The sequence below is a fragment of the Cydia pomonella genome, chromosome 21, assembly GCF_033807575.1.
Source record: "Cydia pomonella isolate Wapato2018A chromosome 21, ilCydPomo1, whole genome shotgun sequence".
In the NCBI taxonomy this organism is placed as follows: domain Eukaryota; kingdom Metazoa; phylum Arthropoda; class Insecta; order Lepidoptera; family Tortricidae; genus Cydia; species Cydia pomonella.
The window spans coordinates 8588534-8611567 of NC_084723.1; the positions used below are offsets into that span (position 1 = coordinate 8588534).

Below are 23034 nucleotides of genomic sequence, written 5' to 3' on the forward strand. Positions count from 1 at the left end.
CCGTAGTGGAGTGCTTTGTTTATTACGCGAAAAATTGTTTTTATTGTTTTATTGTATCCTTGTTACTATTGATTGATGAAACGTTCATGTTTTAATTTCATATTAGACTGTTTGTTTTTAATTTGTGAAACAGTGGCTAAACTCTAATTTCATCATGGATGTCGCCGACACCTATGCTACACAAAGCCAAGTGAAAGACGAAGTCGGAGTTCGTTGCCAAAAGCTCTTCCAGGACTTTTTAGAAGAGTAAGTGATAGTTAATTGTAATAATCTAAATAATATATATTTCTATTAGCGCTATTTTCTGTCTACTTATGTTTCAATAACCATATTTTTTAAGGTTAGGTCTTCACCTTGTGTACTTTTCGTTATAGGTTCAAAGAAGACAATGAAATAAAATACGAAAAACACGCTAAAGAACTCCTTAAGCCTGAATTGAGCACACTAGAAGTCAGCTTTGATGATGTTGAGAAATATAACCAAAATCTTGCAACTACTTTAATTGAGGAGTATTATCGAATATACCCTTTTATAAACCAGGCTATTCTAAACTATGTATTAAGCCTTGCCGATAGTGGTATGAAAAAAGACTTACAAGGCAAGGAGTGCTATATTTCCTTTGTGGATGTGCCAACGAGACACAAAGTGCGAGAGCTGACTACAGCAAAAATTGGAACATTGATCAGAATCTCAGGACAGATCGTGAGAACGCATCCAGTGCATCCGGAGCTGGTATCTGGAACTTTTGTGTGTTTGGATTGCCAGACTGTGATTAAAAATGTGGAGCAACAGTTTAAGGTAATGAAACATATATAATTGTATCAGATAAATTGAAAACAGGCTTCTTCTTCTTCTTCAGTTGGTCCCTCAGTGCTGAGGATCTTGACATCATGTCCTTCTGTTGAAGACCAGGAGCCTCCATGGTCCTCGCCATGGCCTGGTTTATTGAAAACAAGTTTACAAAAGTTGTAATAAGGCACCATTCATTTATTACGTAAGATGGTTACAAATCTTAAACTGTGGCACTTGTGTTTAAAATTGATTAGCTCGACGAGCTTAGGGGCTACGGCCGAGACACCAGACGAGCCGCAAGCTGAACCACGAGGCGACAGTGTACATTAGCTTGAGGAGCTCATGAAAATTCGTAGTGAAAATAAACATTAAGCAAACAAACAAAACTTGTATTTATTCATGACTGTAGATTCTTACGTAAAATAGGGGGTGGGGGTCGGCCTATTCTTATTTTTTTATTACATGGTGGTGGGAGGGGGTAAAAAACGGACAAAAACCGTCTTACGTAATAAATGAATGGCACCCAAGGGAATTTTTTAAAAATTATATATACACCCTACCATTAGTGTGTGTAACAATGAAGATTCCCTGCAGGGAGTATGCATCAGTAGCTCAATTGATGTTTTATATGTTTAGTTTATTTATCTCAAAATTGTTTTTACTCAAATTATAGGATTTAAAAATTTACTAAATTTTAATAAATATCTTATTTGAGAGCTCAATTGATGTTTTATATGTTTAGTTTATTTATCTCAAAATTGTTTTTACTCAAATAATAGGATTTAAAAATTAACTAAATTTTAATAAATATCTTATTTGATCACAGTACACCATCCCCACCATCTGCCGCAACCCCGTCTGTGCCAACCGGCGCAGGTTTATGCTGGATGCAGACAAGTCGGTGTTTGTGGACTTTCAAAAGATCCGCATCCAGGAGACGCAAGCTGAGCTGCCGAGAGGCTGCATCCCAAGGTCTTTGGAGGTTATATTGAGAGCAGAGGCTGTCGAATCAGTTCAGGCAAGGTTTTTTTAACTTTTATACTTTTTAATTTGAATTTTACATTTATTTTATATTCATTTACTTCCAAATAATAAAATACTTAGCAGCTGAATACAGAAAAAGTAAAGAAAAAAGCGCGAGGCAATTTCCTCACGCACAACACGGTAGTGTACGCTCGGGCCAGGAAAACCCGCGCCTTGTCCAAGGCATGTCTACACTGGTCGTTTTGTGCGCGAGGAAGTTGCGCGTATGCTCGCTCAGTGTGGACCCGCCTATTCACATTCTCATTGTAAGCACTAAGCAGCAACAATACAATCAGGGCCCGATTTAGGGGAAGGCAATAGCCCCGGGGCCTCCACAAAAGAGGGACCCCCACAATAGACTTGGAAAATTTACCATTTTATTTAGAAAATAATTTGGGGCCAGGGGGCCTCCACTCCTTTATTGCTTGAGGCCTCCAGACTTCTAAATCGCATTGAATACAATACAAATAATATTTATTGCACACCTCAAATAAAAGAAACTAATACAGTAGAAAACAGAGGTAAACAACAGGTGCATAACCTGGACCATCCTTGGTGGAGACCAAGGATCTCCATAGCAACTAGTCATTTGCTGCCTCATTGTTGACCAACAACCAGCAGTAGGTATATGTATGATAAATTAATAATATATAATGAAAAGTTCATCACACAAGCACACACACACACACACACATTACTGATATTGTATACGTATATACTTAATTAAGCAAAATGATTATCCAATTTTTAGATTTGTGTACCAACTAACCTTTGCTGCATTTCTAAAAATACGAGGTGGTTCCCTGATCCCTATAAGACAGGTTTACCTAGTTTAGGGCTCAGGACACTATTCCTAGGCTTTCCAACAACAATAGAATGCTTCTAAAAATGTAATACTTTTCTACTGTGTAATAAGCTGCAATTTTGATACCTAAATAAATCATTTTTCATTTTCATTTTCATCTGCTGCCTTTCTGCGCTCCTTGTTCTACTCTGATTTGCTACACTACATTTTTCGACGAATATATGTTTCACATTACTCAGGCTGGAGACCGCTATGACTTCACTGGCACCCTGATAGTGGTGCCAGACGTTGGCTCCCTGTCCATGCCCGGGGCAAAGGCTGAGCTTACGACACGAACGAGGCAGAACAATGACGGCCAGATGGAGGGCATCAAGGGGCTGAAGGCTTTGGGAGTTAGAGAGTTGCATTACAAGTAAGAATTCTCACATAATGACGACCTGTCTGGCCTGGTGGGTAGTGGCCCTGCCTATGAGGCCGATGGTTCCGGGTTCAAATCCTAGTAAGGGCATTTATTTGTGTGATGAGCATGAATATTTGTTCCTGAGTCATGGATGTTATCTGTGTATTTAAGTGTTTCTATGTATCGTTGTCTAAGTACCCACAACACAAGCCTTATTGAGCTTATTGTGGGACTTAGTCAATTTGTGTAGTAATGTCCACTAATATAATAAAAAAAATTGTCATCTTACTGGTTCAAAACATTAACACTGTAAGAGGCACAAAATACACCCTTCTAAAATGGTACAAAATAGTTAAAGTAGACTGCAAAAGACTGATAGATACTTTTTCTGGCATGCTGGCAAAACTTTATTTAGTTTTTAGTAGTAGTAAGAAGTAAATGAATACGGTAAATCATATGACTTCTAAACCTGAGGAAGATGACAATTTACCATTATTTCTCCAAGCTTACATCACAATAAGCACATCATATCTACATTACCCTTCCAGAACGGCATTTCTGGCGTGCAGCGTGCAAGCGATCTCGCGCCGCTTCGGCACCGCCGAGCTCGCCGCCGACGACATGACCTCCGAGGATATGAGGAAGCAGATGACGGACAAGGAGTGGGATAAGGTTAAGACTCTTTTCCTAATTTTTAATTTAGCTTTTGGGGCTGAATCCAACCAAATGCCATACAAAAAGAAAATGGTAGAAGTCAAAAGTTTGGGAGATCCTTAGATAAATATAAAGATAGTTTATTATTCGTGTAGGTATATTACAATGCGCTTATGAATGTCAAATAAAGCCTCACCGGCTCTAACCCTACACCTCTGACTCAAGAAGATTTAAATCCCCATTCAATTGGAGGAGGGTATCCCAATATGGACCGGCAAGAAACTCGACGGGACACATCTTTTCAAAACATTACATCTTATAATTAACTTCTTCTTCTTTTCATCCTGTTACCCCCTGCTGGGGTGTAGGGCTCGAACCATTTTCTTTCACTGACTCCGGTCCTGGGAAGCTTGGGTAACCTCCTCCCACCCCATCCCCAATACACCCAACTCTTGCTCCACGGAACGGCGCCAAGTAAATTTAGGGCGACCATGTTTCCGTTTCCCGGGCATCTTCCAGGTCAGGGCCACCTTGGATAGGTGGGTGTCAGGCTTCCTGAGGATATGCCCTATCCAATGCCATTTGCGCGTTTGGATCTCCTTATGTACGGGTGCTTGTCCGGTTATTCTCCATAAGTGAGCGTTTGTGATCCAGTTAGGCCAAAAGATGTGCAGAATTTGCCTTAAGCATTTGAAACACTTGGAGTTTTGTCATTAGGTCTTTGCGGACAAACCAGGTTTTGCACCCGTACAGTAACACGGCCTTTACATTGGAATTGAAAATCCTCACTTTAGTTCTTCTCGGCTCGGGCTTTGTTTATTCGTGTTTCAATGTCAGCTTCCGTTCCTCCACTCTGGTCGACAATACTGCCCAGATAGCAAAAGCTAGCCACTTGTTCAATCTGATTTCCCTTGATCAGCATTGGGGTTGAATGGGTGGTGTTCTGGCGCATTTCCTTTGTTTTATTGTAGTTAATGCGCAATCCTTCCTTTTCAGCCTCTTCTGCTAAATCTTCTGCCTTGTCTTGGAGTTGCTCACGCGTGGTTGCTATAAGGCAGAGGTCATCTGCAAAGTCTTATAATTAAGATGCATTAAATATGAAAAAATACAATTTAGATTACTATAGAAATCATGCAATTACATACAGTAGCTACTTTTCTTTATAGAAATTTGATTAAAAAATATATTATGTACATCAAATCATACATGCGTAAACTATGGACTTAACCCCTAAGGGACTTCTTGCATACAATTATTTCAATATATCATTTGTTTCAGGTATACGAGATGTCTAGGGATCGCAATTTGTACAACAACCTAATAGCAAGCCTGTTCCCAAGTATCCATGGCAACAATGAAGTCAAGCGCGGCATCCTTTTGATGCTGTTTGGAGGGGTCGCAAAGACCACCATTGAAGGTAAACATATTTCTTTACCGCTTTGACCGCCAAACACGTCAACTGACGCGCGCGCTTACTGCCATGGATCGTTACCGGTATTCTGACTACCAATTTTAAATTAGGGTTATAGTTGTATTTCGCTATTTATATCACTAAACACGCTTTGATTACCGGTATACTCAGCGGTATTCATGTCTATTAGCGATTTTGCCATCAGACAGCAATACCTGTATTTGACATACGGTAATACATGTCAATACACTCCTTTATTTGTTTCTTCGAATATGTTGTGCTTTGCTGTATTGAAAAATTGTCAGAATATTTTAGACTAACTTTGGCTAGGCTTTTCCTTTTCGAATAAAATGAAGGACATTACTTAAATAATTTACACCTATTTGTTGTGATTTAGTAGTAGTGCCTGATTGACATCTTACCTGTCAAGTGCAATGAATAGCGGTATTGAATAAAGGTAAATTTGTAAATAGTCTAACTATATACAGCGGTAAAAATAAAAGCGAAATAAAAACAATACCTCTAATAGGAATATAGGCATTCTGTGTTAGCGGTAATAGTATGACAATTTATTTACAGGTATTAATAAAACCGGTTGTATAATCCCTGCTTACAGCCCAATATTAACCTTCTGACAAGGTTCACGATGACGCAAAGCATCGCGGGTTAAACAAAAATTAAAAAATATTCTACATTGCAACTAGGTCATAAACATAGTTTTGTATTTTAGTAGTAGCTAAGAACATAGGCGAAACAAATGGTCACAATTTTGATACGGTTTTGGCTGATGTAAGTCCCAGCCAGAATGGGCCCTGTTACTTATCTGCGTGTTTATGACCCAACTCTTCGTGTCTTTGGATGTTTCAAAGTTTACTTAAAAAAGAAGCAAGAATTTTTAAGATAAAAATGCTTTATACCCAAGTTTACTCTTAGACCCCTTTTAAGCGTTGGATACGGTAAATCAAGTTGACAGCTGTGCTAGATATTTTATAAAAGTAATAAATAAATACGTAGGCACAACTCTCCGCGGCGACATCAACGTGTGCATCGTGGGCGACCCGAGCACGGCCAAGTCCCAAGTCCTGAAGCAAGTCAGTGAGATCACACCGCGAGCCGTGTACACCAGCGGCAAAGCCTCGTCTGCGGCCGGTCTTACTGCAGCTGTTGTCAAGGTCAGTGCATTCTCCCTCCCTCCCTATATAATATCCCTCTGTTTACTAGACTGCGTCAGGAGGGTAATGTTTTTCCAGCATATGTATGTTTATTTATTTGGCACGCCCTGCAGCCCAAACGGCTGGACGGTTTTTGATATATGAGGTGTCGTTGAATTAGTCAGAATTGTGGTAGTGACATAGGCTATATAAATTTGGAAAAGGGCGCCCTCATATGGAAAGGGGGAGGGTTGTTCTTTTTTTCTTTCCACAGCAATATGGATATCAACCTTCTAAATCACTAAAGTCTTCCAGTTTACATATTTCTATGGTATGTGTTAAAGGGTTAAGAATTATTAAAGGATTTTTCATCGCCAGGACGAAGAATCTTTCGACTTCGTAATAGAAGCCGGCGCGCTGATGTTAGCGGACAATGGCGTGTGCTGCATCGACGAGTTCGACAAGATGGACCTCGCTGACCAAGTTGCCATCCACGAGGCTATGGAACAGCAGACCATCTCGATTGCCAAGGTAGCTACAAGTCCAACCATGTGTGACGTGACGTTCACAAGTCTTAAACGCTTCATAATGTCTATATGAAATACTCTCCTGGTCCTTCTCTCACGAGACTATTCAAATGCTACGCGACCGAAATGCAAACCATCATCGCCTACTGGTATGCTACTAGTTTCCGCTTTTATAACCTAACCTAAATATCTAATTACACAGCAAAAAAAGGTAATTTGCCAGCAAAACAGCATTCTGGTGTGCGAATACATTATTCTGCTGTGCAATGTAAAAAAATTTGAAGTGCAATTAATAATATCCAAAAAAAAAACAAGCCTTTTCTGTTACATCTTTTTTATAAACATGGATATTTTTTTGTAATGCAACGCGTATACGACTCGAGTAGCGTGCGACCAGCAAGACAGTATCCCCAAGTAGCACACGGGGTGGGAAATAGCTCGTATATCATATCTATTTAGATACTTAAGTGAAATATATAGCCATGACTAAGTTCTATATAGGTGGAAAGAACCCATATAGACCCAATATAGACCAAAAAGGAGAAAAATTGCAGCCTATTTTTGGTTCTAAATTGAATCCATAAGAGATCTCTCGATTACCTTAAGTGGCAATTAGAACTATGGGTGACAGTTATGCGCAGTGAACGATTTATATTGAACGAATGAATGTATTACAATTTCAGTTCGGTCAAGGAGTGATAAATGAGACGCCCAATTTCCTTTGAGTGGCGTGGCAACAATTAAGACAATAAGTTGTGTTTTTTAAAAGTGAATGTGATCTGCCATTTTAATTTTGGATGTACATATCTGTTTGGTAAAGTGATGAAAACTTCACGTTATACAGGAATTGAAATAAGCACAAAATCCTTAGGAATGATTTTTTACTGTGAAACTATAGTATGGTTTCTTTGTAAATTTCGATGCGCCTTTGATTTGATCCAGGAATATTTAAAAGGAGAGTGCTAAATCAAATGAGGAATTGATACTGATAAGAAATAAAACTGTTAAAAACCTGACCTAATGATTGTAGGTTACGTACAATGTTAAAGTAACATCGTCACAACTATCAAAGGTCTGTGATTATGCGTCAGTGTGATAAAATTCTGTTTAAAATAATTCATTTTCAAGGACTCCATTTGTAAACATGGCGGAATAAAAAATATTTTACAGTGTTTATTTTCACTTATTTATTCTCTATTTAGAACTATCAGGTCTGAAAATCACTTATTTGTATCTTGCGAGTGGCAAAGCAGTGAATGCTATTGACAGAGGAGGCGCCGCAATAGGAAAAATAAATCTGGGGGCAGGGTAGTGCCCCCGCCAAGACGAGCAAAGCGAAGCGCATGGCCTACCTTTTCTAAAAGCGCTTCGTCGTTTTTTTGAACCCTCATAACTTGGGTTTGGATTATACCAGATAAACAAAATTCTCGGGATATAATATCAATAGTGGACTTAATAAGCATAAAAAAATTCAGATGCATAGCTCTCATACTTAAGATTTTGTTCGTATCGGAAAAACCCCGTTTTCGTCACTGACTCACTTCACTCACTCACTGATGATCACCAAAACCCTTGGGGTACTTCCTGAAGTCCTAGGAAGCAAAAATTTGGTATGTAGCATAGTATTAGTATACAAACAACAAAAGAAATAAAAAAAATTGGAAAGATATAGCCCTTAAGGGGGTGAAAAGGGGGGTGGAATTTTGTATGGGGAATCAATAACCGCTGAACCGATTTAGATGAAATTTAGTGTGTAGATAGTTTTTCCTATAGGGAAGGATATAGAATAGTTATCAACCCCAAAATCACCCGTAAAGGTGAAAAGGGAAGGAAAAGGGCATTAGGGGGAATAGAGGAAAGTTTGTAGGGGGGATCAGTAAAAAAAGAAGATTGTATAAAAGATGCCCCCAGATACGTATTTCGGGATTTTTAATAGTAAATTTCCCCCAACCATTATATATGTATCTGATAAATATTTAACTATTTGGTTGTACCCATTGGTATGTATTTCATTGTAATGTGTAATCTTCTTATTCCTGTAATGTATTCCTGCACTACCTGTCACTAAAGCTTTTTGTTCTTTATATCCTGCTACCCTAAGGTTGTCTGGAAGAGATCGCTCACAGCGATAAGAACGCCTGTTGCTACCTTTATTTACATTGTAAATCTGTTACTGAATTTTTCTTCTGTGGTCCAATAAAGTGTATTTACTCTACTTACTTTACCATTTATATTAGGGGATGGAAGATTGTCATGCTTATGACAATACACAAAGAAGACACTTACAAAAAGAAGTGAAATCCTATCAAAAACATTTTCATGGAAAATGTTGCCTAGACGAAACCATAAGGGCACTGTCAAAAAGTTATCAGATTTCTTGTAGAGCCAAGCTTCTAACTCTACAAGCGCTTACTTCACAAACTCTACACCTTAGTCAAAATATGTGGCTTGGCCGTTTCGTTACTACAAGTATACTTAGTGAATAAATTTTGCACCTTACGCCCATGTGACAGTAGTGAAACGGCCATGCCACATATTTTGACTCTTGTTGTAGAGTTTCTGAAGATATGGCTTGTAGAGTTAGAAGCTTGTCTCTACGAGAAATCTGATAACATTTTGACAGTGCGAGCCTTATGGTTTCGTCTTGGCAACATTTTCATGAAAATGTTTTTGATAGGATATTATGTATATGACCTAATTTTGGAACTGTTAGATCGTTAGTGGTTTGAAATAAGTGAAAATAACTGCTTTTGGTTTTCAAGAACCTCCTATTGAGACTTAATTATGCGTTGGAGTGGCAATAAGAGTATTTCTAGCCCTTAAAGTTGCAATCACTTTAGGTTCCAAAAGGGCCGTAAAATTATCTCTTTAGCCACTATTGGTGATATACTACTCTATTATACTAGTCATTTGGAATTAAAAGTTCCAAATAAGGGTATGTTCCCACTTATATGTAGAAGTTGCTTATAAGTGACTTTAGGGCCTTATATGGCACTATTGCTTCTTATTCAGTGACAATTAAAACCTGCATGCAACTTTAAGTAGCAAAATCGACTTTACCCAACCATAAGTAATAAAGTAGAAACAATAAGCGTTCCTAAGCAACTACAAGTGACAGGATGAACTCATATACAATTTTGAGTTGTGTTTAAAGGTATAAGTTTTATCAAACACTGTTAAACCACTCATTTCCCAACTAACATGACAGCGTCAAAATAGCCTACATATCACTGTTATAATGCTCTCATTTGAGAATTAAGAGTGTTAAGAATACCTGTAGTAGGTTGGTAGAGGACTCTATACCACCCTTATAACCACGAATCAGGCCCCACTTTTTACAGGTAAAGGTGTCAGGAAGCCTATACAACAGTGTTACTTAAGGGTTAGAAGTACTTAGAAGGGAGTTAATTCACCCTCGGCTATTACTTTAGCCGGTTCTACGTTCTCATAGAATCATTAGCTAACACAATAGGTGTGAGACAACCCTCAGTTAAGAATTTTAAACTTGTTAAACCTATAAGAGAGAGTGGGTTAACGATTTAACGCGTACTAGATATCTAAAACATTCTCAATTAAATATGTGACCGCTTTTTGAGAACTCTTTTTGTACTGTTTTTATGTATTAGCTTCAAAGAAATCCAAAACTATCAACTTATAAAATAAATGATACAAAGAAAATAAAACTTATCACAGCAACATTTAATGGCGATCTGCTCGCAAGTTTTTATTAGGAAGAAGAAGTTTTATCGTGTGAAAAGTGAAAAAGTGCTGCGCCTGCGATTTTACGGTAAGTGTATACCATGTTTTCCATCTTAATTTTAACGCGCTCCGGATTAATTAAAGATTTAAAGTAAAACTTATGCTTAATAAAATAGACGCCTTAAAGTTTTATCAGCAACTTGTTCTTTTTGTCGGCCATTGGCAAGTAAAGTTACGTGGCATCGATAGAATGATAAAATAAAAATTATTAATGGAGTATTTTGTACATAAATATTGATCAAACAAGTACATTTTTAGGTTACTTTACTAAAACAATGGCGAACTTGCTATTACAGCTTTAGCTCTCCCTTAACGCATCATTTACACTTTTTGAGATACAGCATCTTTAGTCGAGAGTATTGTGCAGTCTTTAGTATACATAAGAGTGTAATAATAGACTCAAACAAAGCGTTTAACTATATAGAAGACAATACAACCGGCTAAGCATTTTCTTTAGGTTTGTTATAATATTATAAAATATGCTTTTAATAACTTATTCGCGTAATTTATATTAAAATTGACATGTATCCCTTTGGATTCCTTGAGTTCTTATACTGTGTTAACTCACATCATTACCTTTAGAATGTCATTAAAATGCACTTACTTAACACAATGTGCAGTGCCGGATTAAGACATTTTGGTGCCCTAAGCATTTCTAGACCATGGTGCCCCCTCATCAAGATTACATTGAATTTTCTTGGTAAATTGAGTGACGTTTATTGTCGCATTACTGCTGAGAATAGAATTTTCAATCCGTCATATAATTTTATCACGGAAATTGACAGCACTGCAGCAGTAATGTTCAAGGATTAGGTAAGGTGAAGTGTAAGCAAATTCGAAGACCGTGCTTCGCATAAGTCCGGAGGCCAAGCCAACCATTGTCCAAGTGTAAGCGAAGACGTAAGACATAGGCCGTACTCCGCACAGGGTTTTGCAACCTCTAGAGCTTTCCTGCGAAGCTCATTCATGTGAGGGTAAAAGCCGAGCTTCAGAAGGGGCTTAACCATTGGCGATTGGTTCATGTCAGAACAAGTACCAATGGCCATAAATGTCTTAAATAGCAAATTATTGTTTACGAAAACGGGACTTAATAGGGTAAGTTTTAAATTACCTTTGACCCGACGTTTCAAGGACGGCGTTGTCCCCATGGTCTCGGAGAAGACTGTAAAGTCGACATCATTATTTTGACGTTGGAGGTAATTTTAGAACTTAATCAAATGCGATTAAGTACCGTTTTCTTAAATAATAATGTGTCACAATTAGGCCAATACAATTAGATTTTTTCGACCTAAAAATACGTGTAATCCGAGTTTGCTCCATTCCAGGAGGTGTGCATAAATGTTTCCTCATTTTCAGTTTTTTGCTAGTAAATCGAACGGTACGGCCGACGGAAAATTTGTTCTAATTACGAGTATTATTAAAATTCATATCTGAGGATCCGAAATGTAATTTAACTATGTTCTTACAATAAAATATATTGATTGATTGATTGATTTAAGGTACCTTAATATGTATTCGTAGTAAATTGTAAAAAAAGGTCAATATTTTTTATTTTTGGTAAAATCATGTTAATAATCCGAAAACGCTTTCTTACCAGTGTCGGATCCACCAAGTGCTATTGTAATTGATAGGGAGTTCCTTCTACATGGAGTGGTTTGGCAATCCAACGGAAAAAAATAACTCCTAAGGATCCCAAAATGTAGGCACACCTCCTGGGACGGATTATATGCATTTAGGACCAAATAAATGTATTAAAACAATTTCCAGCTTGCTGGGAATTAATTCCTCAAAACGCTATTTTTGGATCTAATTTGATTGGCCTAAATCGTGAAGGTTTAAATCAGTGTTTTTAAAGGCAAAGTCTAAGGCTGAATGCGCGGAGCGTTCGATCGGCGCTTACGGATGAGGCCAAAGGTCGAGCTGGAAGAAAGCAAGGCTTGAATTTGACCAATGGGGAGGTATGAATAGCTGGACGTCCGCAGGGTCCGATCGCGGCGCGTTATCATATAATACAACCAATGGCCAGGTGTGAGCAAGGCAGCCCAGCTGCGAAAGAGGACAGCATGGATTTGGATCCATGGCCAAGCGAAAGTGAGGCAGTTTGCATAAAGTAAAAGGCCTGGCGTCGCATAAGACCTAACGCCGAACTGCAAAAGAGTGGCTTGAAATCGAACCTATGTAATCACGGTCCTCCTACTGCTCGGCCTTTGGCTTAACTCGAAAGCGCAACTTGATATGATGCTTTTGTTTTTCGGACTTCGCAGGGCCCTTTATTACACTTTGAGAATTAGGTCGCAGGATCGCGGATCTGCAGCAACTCGGCCTGGCCGACACATCTGGTGTGCAAGAGAGCAAAATACGCTACAAAATCGGTAATCTACGGAGAAAATCGGTAAGATTTTTTGGCCATGAGCTTTGATGGCCTCCGCGTAAGGTTGGGGATGTGCTTACGTGTCCTCACTCTCTTACGACTTCGTTATTAGATGGGTACTTGCACACGTATCAAAAAGTTTCGTGTACCTACATAAGTACTACACTACGACTGCGATGCTGATGCAGCCTGCGCGTTTTTTTTCCTACGATTTTGGTGCCCCCCTACACGTGGTGCCCTAAGCAAGTGCTTATTTTGCTTAATGGTTAATCCGGCACTGACAATGTGCATTCGTAAAATCAACGTTACAGCTTAAACCTGCAAAAATGAGATGATCCAAACTTTTGGCATCTTCTTTAATTTTCGTATTACTACACTCTTGACAAACTCTGTTCATTACACCATTGCCTGTAGAAAGCCTTCAAAAAGGTACTCGGCTAACACAATTAGCATAAGCAAAACTTACGTTAAAGCTTGAAACTTCATAAGAGAGTTATGCAACGCTTTTAGTATCTGGTGTTACGACACACTTGACTAACTCTTTTATGCAACCCATGCCTGCAGCTTAAAGTTATCACAACACCTAAAGATATATAAGATACTTCACAGTAACCATTAAGTAACAATAAACATCAGTAAGTGTCAGCGGGCGCTGTTGTAAAGATTTAAGTGTTACAAACAGGTTAAAGCTATAAAGCTTGACTCCAGTAGCTGTAATTAACACTATTATTACTCTCAATTCTGCATAACATCATCCATTGTAGCTCTAGAACCACTGTTGGAGTGGAATTTATTTCTTAACTCCTCTATAACGTTCCAAGCTATAACTGAGATTATTATAACGCCGTTCAAAAGATTAAAGTTTTAAAGAAGCCTGTAACTGACGGTATAATGTTTGTTGGGTTAGAACATAAAGCTATAAGATAAGCTGCAAAATTCACTAATGTGCTGCTTGGGTCGTGTCGACGCCTCTCGTTATGTGCGAAACGAAGTGAATATGTATGGCGGCTACTCACAAGCGAGGCGTAGGATACGCGTACGAAACATATCGCTTGAGAGTAGCTTCGCGAGAGAAGGGCCCTTGTTTGACCGATTGTAATGGAGTGTGTCCTCGCAGGCCGGCGTGCGCGCCACGCTGAACGCGCGCACGTCCATCCTGGCGGCCGCCAACCCGCTCGGCGGCCGCTACGACCGCGCCAAGTCGCTGCAGCAGAACGTGCAGCTCTCCGCGCCCATCATGTCGCGCTTCGACCTCTTCTTCATACTCATCGACGAGACCAGCGAGATGGTCGACTACGCTATTGCGAGGAAAATTGTGGATCTGCATTGTAATAAAGAAGAAAAATTACGACTGTGTGTACTCGAGAGAGGACCTGCTGAGATATATTGCGTTCGCGAGGAGCTTCAAGCCTATTATTACTGAGGTAATGACTTTTATTTCAGATTTTAGCGATTTTCAGAACCCCTTGTCATCAGGTTAGATCTCGTCAAAGCCTTCACTAACTACGCGAGGACACGCGCGGCCAGGGAAAGCTATACTACGGGGGAAAGGAAGGAAGAGTCCTGCGGCTATCTACGCGAGAACACGCGCGGCCTATTCAGGACTCGGCCCTACGGGAAGCCCGGGGCGAACGCGAGAACGCACGCCGCCACACCGGGCTGAGTAGCCGTTGTTTCCAGCGCGGGCTCGAAACATCGACTGGCTATCGCTGGACTAGATGTCTGTCGATACCCTCCGTCAGGGGGGTATGAGGGGCCGCTTCCGCCTTCCGGCTGCGGCGGCTGTCGCGGGTCGTTGGCTATCGCTGCTTGGTCCGCGCCGCTTATATAGGTGCGCGGCGCCGGTGTCACGCGGCAGGGGTGTGATCGCTGCACTCTGCGCGCCGCGCGCCGCGCCCTGCCGTTGCGTTGTGACGTAGCCGTGACGTCACATAAATCACGTCGTAGACGTCAATAAACACATCATCTATGAAAAGCTATCACAATTCATGAGATACAGCCCGTTGACAGACGGACAGATGGACGGACGAACGGACAGCGGAGTCTCAGTAATAGGATTCCTTTGGGTACGGAACCCTAAAAATGCAAAAAATGTTGAAAGTGTAAAGTATGAATTCGTCCCCAGGAAGCCGGCAAACTGCTGGTGGAGTACTACACGACGCTGCGGCAGCGCGACGGCGGCGCGGGCGGCGGCGGCGCGTGGCGCATCACGGCGCGCCAGCTCGAGTCCATGATCCGCCTGGCCGAGGCGCTCGCCAAGATGCACTGCAGCGGGCACGTGCAGCCCCGCCACGTGCAGGAAGCACACAGGTTATATCATTACATCACGGCGCGCCAGCTCGAGTCCATGATCCGCCTGGCCGAGGCGCTCGCCAAGATGCACTGCAGCGGGCACGTGCAGCCCCGCCACGTGCAGGAAGCACACAGGTTATATCATTACATCACGGCGCGCCAGCTCGAGTCCATGATCCGCCTGGCCGAGGCGCTCGCCAAGATGCACTGCAGCGGGCACGTGCAGCCCCGCCACGTGCAGGAAGCACACAGGTTATATCATTACATCACGGCGCGCCAGCTCGAGTCCATGATCCGCCTGGCCGAGGCGCTCGCCAAGATGCACTGCAGCGGGCACGTGCAGCCCCGCCACGTGCAGGAAGCACACAGGTTATATCATTACATCACGGCGCGCCAGCTCGAGTCCATGATCCGCCTGGCCGAGGCGCTCGCCAAGATGCACTGCAGCGGGCACGTGCAGCCCCGCCACGTGCAGGAAGCACACAGGTTATATCATTACATCACGGCGCGCCAGCTCGAGTCCATGATCCGCCTGGCCGAGGCGCTCGCCAAGATGCACTGCAGCGGGCACGTGCAGCCCCGCCACGTGCAGGAAGCACACAGGTTATATCATTACATCACGGCGCGCCAGCTCGAGTCCATGATCCGCCTGGCCGAGGCGCTCGCCAAGATGCACTGCAGCGGGCACGTGCAGCCCCGCCACGTGCAGGAAGCACACAGGTTATATCATTACATCACGGCGCGCCAGCTCGAGTCCATGATCCGCCTGGCCGAGGCGCTCGCCAAGATGCACTGCAGCGGGCACGTGCAGCCCCGCCACGTGCAGGAAGCACACAGGTTATATCATTACATCACGGCGCGCCAGCTCGAGTCCATGATCCGCCTGGCCGAGGCGCTCGCCAAGATGCACTGCAGCGGGCACGTGCAGCCCCGCCACGTGCAGGAAGCACACAGGTTATATCATTACATCACGGCATTTCTCCAATATGCTTGGAAATATTATCCATATTATTGTAGCAAAAATAATACGAGAAATTTTTCATTATGCTCAAAGTCAAATTAAAAAAAATTCAAACCATTACTGTCGTGTTTTAGCGGACGGGAAAGTTATAACTCTTACTGTATAGTTTTGTACTTTTTAAAAACACGTATCTACTAAGATAAACCTAAACAGCCAATTATTATAGCCGCGGGCCACGTCTACACGACCCGGTCAGCATCATTTCATGCTGTGTCATGCCTCGTTCTTACAAGACCGCCGTATATGATCATGCGAATACTGCTTATAAAATCAAAGACTTAAATAACTTTTATATTTTTTAAAGATCTCGTGAGCTTACTCATACAGCTTATATTGAATGGTACTGAATGGCAGAATAAGTTGTGTCTTTAACTTTTTTTAAGTAATTCAAGAGGGAAATTGTTTTTGATGTGAAGGTTCGATTTGAGTGCTGATTGATGATTATTTTACCTTATTTCCTCGCATGTTTGGACAAGAGCACTATATATGCCTCGGCAGGAACAGGAATTCGTGGATTCGTCCAAAAAGTACGGGACGCCCGGTGGGCGAGTCCAACTCGCAATGATGGTGTCGAATCATAACAAGTGTACGCACATTAATTGTAATCGTAGAAATAATAGATATTTTTTTTATTATCAGATTGCTGAATAAATCCATCATCCGAGTAGAACAGCCCGACATACACTTGGACGAGGATGAGCCCCAGTACGAGCCCAGCATGGACGTCGACCAGGACGTGCCTAACGGTACAAACGGTACAACAGGTGCGTTCAATGTTTACAATGTAATATTTTTTACAGACACAATTAAATAGACACACGACACAGCTTTAAAGAAGAGGCAGACAAAATGCAGATATAGCGTGTGACAGAGACAGCACGCCCACGCGTGCGTTAGAAAGGGGTAGCACTCCAATTGTGCGTCTTCCCAACAACGAATCGAGGTCAACCAACCAACAACCATAACTTTGTTGAATTGTATAGTTTTAGACCCTTATTCATAAACGCGTTACTGGCCTGAATTAGCTATGAATCGTTTGTCCTTATCTGGTTTTTTGACTTATGTATTTCTAAGAAAGGGATAAAACATAATTTAACTAAATCAGGTCCGTAAAGTTTTATGAATAATGGGGTTAGTATTTTAAGGCTGCACCCCACGGCAACGGCCTAACGCGTGTGGCCGGAGCCGACACCCGCACCGCCCGCTGCAAAAATCGATCGCGCAGAACTATGCGTTCGAAATATAATTTCGCCTGCTCGCGCGCGCCACGCGGCACAGGTCCGTCTAGCAACACGACGCCCCGCACTGACTATACAGGCGAGAGCGGGGTAATGGTAGGAAGCTAGGCGGGATTTTGGCTCATTTTTTTTAGGGAATGAGGCACAGTTTTATGAATTTGCAAAAAGAAAGAAAATCAAATCATTCTATACTGTTTTGTGAGAAAGATTGTAAAGTTTCATATATGTGCGATAAAAGTTGCAGTAGTGATAAGGATACAACTGAAAGAAATAAATAGGGGGACTTCAAGATTTTTTTTGTTCACTTATTTAAAATAGATTATCAGAGAAACCATATCATTTCTCATATCTTGTAGATTGTTATATATTTTTTTCTGCTCAAAAAGTATCATAATTAATATAAAAAATGGTTCAGAGTAACTCGTTTTTACGGTATTTTGCGGGAGGAGCAGCCTTAAAGTATACTAGACTGTATTGTGTCATAAACCATGTTCTTTAAGTAAAATAAACTGTTTTAACTTCAGTGCCGGTTATTATTATACCATCACCTGCTATACAGAAATCATAAGCAAGGTTTTTTCAAAGACACCAAATAACTGAGCCTGCCCTAAGGCCTGGACCTAAGTCCAGAGTGTGCGATTATAGGGTTGTAAAACATCTAATACTGAACTTTATGTGATTAAAAAAAAACTATTGGAACATCGTTTACTCTTACTTGTTTAGATGATGTCGTTTCCAGTATGGCCTATATTATGAAATTGAATCAATCAACAACAAATATTTACAGAGACGCCGGTCAACGGAGACTCGGGCAAGAAGAAGCTGACTCTCTCCTTCGAGGAGTACAAGACCCTCAGCGACATGCTGGTCGTGTTCATGAGGAAGGAAGAGGCAGAAGCGGAAACCAGAGGTATGCTATAGTTCGGTTTTCTTACCATTAGAAAAAAGGTAAACAATATTGACATGACAGCAGTGGGACACTATAGTAGGCTAACAAAAAAAAGGGCATTTAATAGGGTTGTTTCCATCTACAAATTTTAGGGCAGAATTGTATCCCAATAAATTCTTTTGGATTATAAGAACATGTTAAACTACTTTTAGGGGGCCTGTAATGACCATATTTTTGTAAATATTTAATTTAAAATACCTTTTGGCACACGTCACGTGACCAAGCTCGAAACGTCATTGAAGATTCTGATGACGTCACAACTCTCGGATTGACACTGTTGACAGTTAGGCGATAAACAACAAATGACAAATGTCAGTTGACAATTCGCATCTTCTACGTGCGTATGTAGTTATGTGTCAAGCCGTAAACTGTGACGTCACACAATTTTCAAACAGCGTTTTGGGCGCGAAAGCATCTGTCAAAATATATTTTGTTAATTTAACATATTTAAAGCCGTTTTTGGTATAAAAGTTGACAAGTTTTAGTTAATATAGAACGTAATACGAGCGTTTCAAAAAATGGGAAGCAACCCTATTGTGTGATGAGTCATGGGGTGTATTCTTCATGTTTTGTATTATTATATATCGTTATCTGGGTACCCACAACGTAAGTAAGGGCACATTCATTTAGAGTATTGAGACTCTTCGTCTACGTCTAGTACATTGATTGAAGTCAGTTTTGCTATTTTTCCAAGTGATTCTGCACATGATGCTCTTGGAAGTAGCAAACAGCTGTTTTTTACGAAATACAACTTTAAAAGCTACTTTCAATCACTCTGCAGAAAGAGACGGTAATTCCAATGTGATACGCAAGACGTAGACATTGTGGATTCTTATTTTGCTTCTTTAATTAATTGGAGGCACGGCAAATGAGAGAATCGTTAACGAATCGATTAGCGTTAACCATTACACCTTGGTTATTATTGGCCAAGATTGTCAGTGTTTTTGTTTTCAGAACGGAAGTGTAATTTTTTCAAATTCCTATTACAGGCGAAGAGAGCTCAGGCATGAAGAAGAGCGCCGTAGTCAGCTGGTACCTGGAGCAGCTGGTGTCACAGGGAGCCATAGAAGATGAGGACGAGCTTCTAGAACGGAAGACCCTGGTCGAGAAGGTCATCGACCGGCTTATGTACCATGTGAGTATGAAATACAGCAGGTGACGTCATTTGGCTGATACGTTCAGACGTTAGTCACATACGCCGTTTATATCTAACTAAAGCCCGACCAGAAATATATGTTCATTGTCAAGAGGGCGCTGTTATTCTCATGTATAGGGTGACAGTTCAGTTTAGTATGGAAAATTTAGTTCCAATTAAATTCCGCAATATGGCGCGTGATCATATACTACTGGTCAGGCTTTAATTGCAAATGGGTTGTTACGAATATAAATAAAACATTGGCAATATTTTAATGTTGTGTTATGTCGAGCCCGATAGTAAAAAGCAGCGTTAAAAATATGAAAGGTGGTCTTCACTCTTTCTATTCTTATGTATCGCCTGCAAATTCAGTAATCAGCTACTTCGGGTGTCACGTGCGCGGTTCCTTGTTAACTATACCAGGAATCACCGTGTGAATGAATGAATGATCATTTTGCTTAAAATTTGGTAATAAGACTTACCCCCTTATTCATAAACGTCTACTAAAGTTAACCAGCCGCTAATAATCGTTTGTCCCTTTCCCACGTATTGATATGATGGAAAGGGACAAACGGTTATTAGCGGCTTGTCAACTTTAGTAGACGTTTATGAATAAGGGGGTTAGTCTTTATGTGTTGTACTTAATCAAAAATACGTTGATTGAGTAAAATCTAAGACAATTTCGTGCTTCGGATTTGAGAGGTAAACGAGATGGCGCTGTAGAGCTCCATACATTTTGCGGTAACTCCGATTGTCAAAAGTTGACGTTTGACAATTCGGTGACCGCAAAACATATGGCGCTGTACTGCCATCTGTTTTGGATGTCAAACTAAGGGGCACGTTTTTTCTTAGACTTTCTTTCTCTATTACAATCAATTGTCATTGACTTGATACTATATTGTCTGGTGCCCACACGAAAAAATATACGTACTTCTCATTGAAAAGATTCAGAAATCATTTGTTAGGTACTTGTACTGGAAGCAGCATGGTTACTATCCCTATATGTATCCTACGCAGTTTGTGTTAGGAATGGTAGTCTTGAGGTACGAAGACAACTTGCAATCATAAAATACTTCCTTAGATTAATACGTGGATCAATCACAAATCCTCGGTTACTGCAATATGTCACCTTTAAAGTACCTACGCCATTTGTGAGAACTACTCTTCGACCTCGCCCCACACCTCTTTTTACAATTCCCAGCACCAACACAGTAACTTTAGTCACCAGTCCTCTGTATGCAGCACTCAATCACATAAATAATATCCTTCTATTCGACCCCCAGACAGACATATTTTCACAGAAGGAACCGAGACTCCTAGCCACAGCAACTCGGTATTTGGAGTCGACCTCCATACCCTCGACTACACCGTCCTAATATTAGTGTTATTAGTAATTTATATAGTATATAGTAGTAATACAATAATTTGTTATATTTATAAAGTTTATCTGTTTTGTATAGTGTTGTCTTGTTAAACTAAGTTCAGTGTATAGTAACTTACATGCTTGGTATATCTGTTAGTGTAAGTTAGTTAATAAATAAACAATACTAATTTGTTTATTATGTAAATGTTTCTTTACAGGACCAAGTGATAATCCCTCTATCCACCACCGGCCTCAAGAGTACACAGAAGTCCACCACCACAGAGCAAGAAGTGGAGGACGACCCGCTGCTCGTCGTGCATCCCAACTATGTCGTCGATACGTGATGTTACACAACGTATCATAAACAGTAGATATCAGTAACATTGCGTTCAATGTACCTCCTGGCCATAGATATCATAAGCAACAGATATACATAATCACAGACAACCAAGGTGTAACGTCTTGTTGACCGTCGGCAACATGGTACATGTTGTCTAAGAACGACTCAAAAACGCGATAGAATTTGGCCAGAGAATATTTTATACAAATTAAATTAAATATTCGTTTATTTCAGCCCATTCATAAAATTGTTAGTTACAATGCCTAAGTCTGAAATTATTAATAATTAAAATTAAAATAAATAATACAAAATAATATTGTCCAAAATAATCAAATTCATAATTCAAAATAGAATTTACATAAATTGTACACAAGCCCGAGCAGTATTTTATGAACAAAAAAAATTAAGATTCACAAGGCCACCTTAGGTTTTGTCAAAATAAATATGAATGAGATTTTATACTATAAAGTATGTCATTATAATATCAATCAATTTTTCGTGTTACGGCTCCATCAAGGTGTTGATGATTCTGCCAATGTCGAGGTTGGATAAGACACGGCTAGTATATGAATCTTATCATATTACGGTCATAGATAGTGTTCGGTTCATTATAATATTAAATCTCTAAGAATGAACTTTTGACACTTGAGTATTGACGTAATTAGTGATGGGGCTAAGACGTATCGTGTGTCAAATTTAGCGATTAATTATATAAAAAAAAATCGTGTATTTTGAGTAACATAATGACTCATACATATTAATTTGGAACACTAGACTTAAACACTATTCTACAAATACTTATATTCTACAAATAATTATGAATTGTCCGAATCGATTTTACTACAATTAATTAATTAATTTATTAATTTTACTTACTTACAACAGATTTTTTTCTTGTTATATGCCTATCTAATCTTCTCAAATTAATAATTGATATCTACTAATTATGTATGACATTATAATATTTCCATAATTAATACAATATATTTATATTACATGTTTTATTGTATTAAATGTTACATGAATCGGAACAGCAGACATGGTCACAACACTAAATTAAAAAAAAAAGACGTAGACCGTAATTCTTTGCATCTAAATTGTTATCGTAAAATATTCAATAACTAAGATATGAAGAAATGTAACATTCATTATGTTTATGAAAAGTGAAATATTGTGTTTACGTACATGACAAGGTGTAATATCGTTATGGGATTTTGTTTATAATTTCAAAGTGTCTTGAAGATTTTAGACTATAATGTCATTATGCAACACGCATCGTCAAAATGAGATATAATTTTGAAACACTGTCTTAAAAACGGATATAGTTTACGAGTATTTCATAAATATATCTGTCTGATTATGATATCTGCGGTATTGCTACTTCGCGATAAAAAGGGACCGATTGATGTTTTAAATTTACAACCCTTTTTGGATTAGAAGAGCAACGCGCAACGTAGGATAAGCCCGCCTTTTTTAATAAAATAATTTTTACCTTATCTGTTTTTTTGTGTCGATTTTAACCGCTTCTTAATCCATCTGTTTAGTAATTAGGCGGGTCCACATAGAGCGAGCATAGGCGCGAGGCAATTTCCTCGCGCACAAAACGGCCAGTGTAGACGTGTCTCGAGGCGAGGAAAACGCGCGCGCCGCCTTGGCCGTCTACACTGGCCGTTTTGTACGTGAGGAAATTGCCTCGCGCGTATGCTCGTTCTGTGGGTCCACACAGAACGAGCCTATCAATCAACATTTCTCAAACACCTTATACAAATTCAGCAGAATAGCAATCTGCAAAACTCGTAGGCG

General features: G+C 40.1%; 1 protein-coding gene across 1 annotated transcript; it reads left to right on the forward strand.

Moving 5' to 3' along the window:
- Positions 1-8: 8 nt before the first annotated feature.
- LOC133529819 (DNA replication licensing factor Mcm6-like) lies at positions 9-22727 on the forward strand. Its single transcript, XM_061867629.1, is given in 15 exon segments — positions 9-246; positions 375-798; positions 1619-1810; positions 2860-3032; positions 3569-3692; positions 4953-5091; positions 6100-6257; positions 6615-6767; positions 14011-14241; positions 14243-14317; positions 15019-16139; positions 16846-16970; positions 18232-18354; positions 19383-19528; positions 21110-22727. Coding segments are annotated over 15 exon segments (3402 nt in total). The 5' UTR covers positions 9-154; the 3' UTR covers positions 21236-22727.
- Positions 22728-23034: the final 307 nt, after the last annotated feature.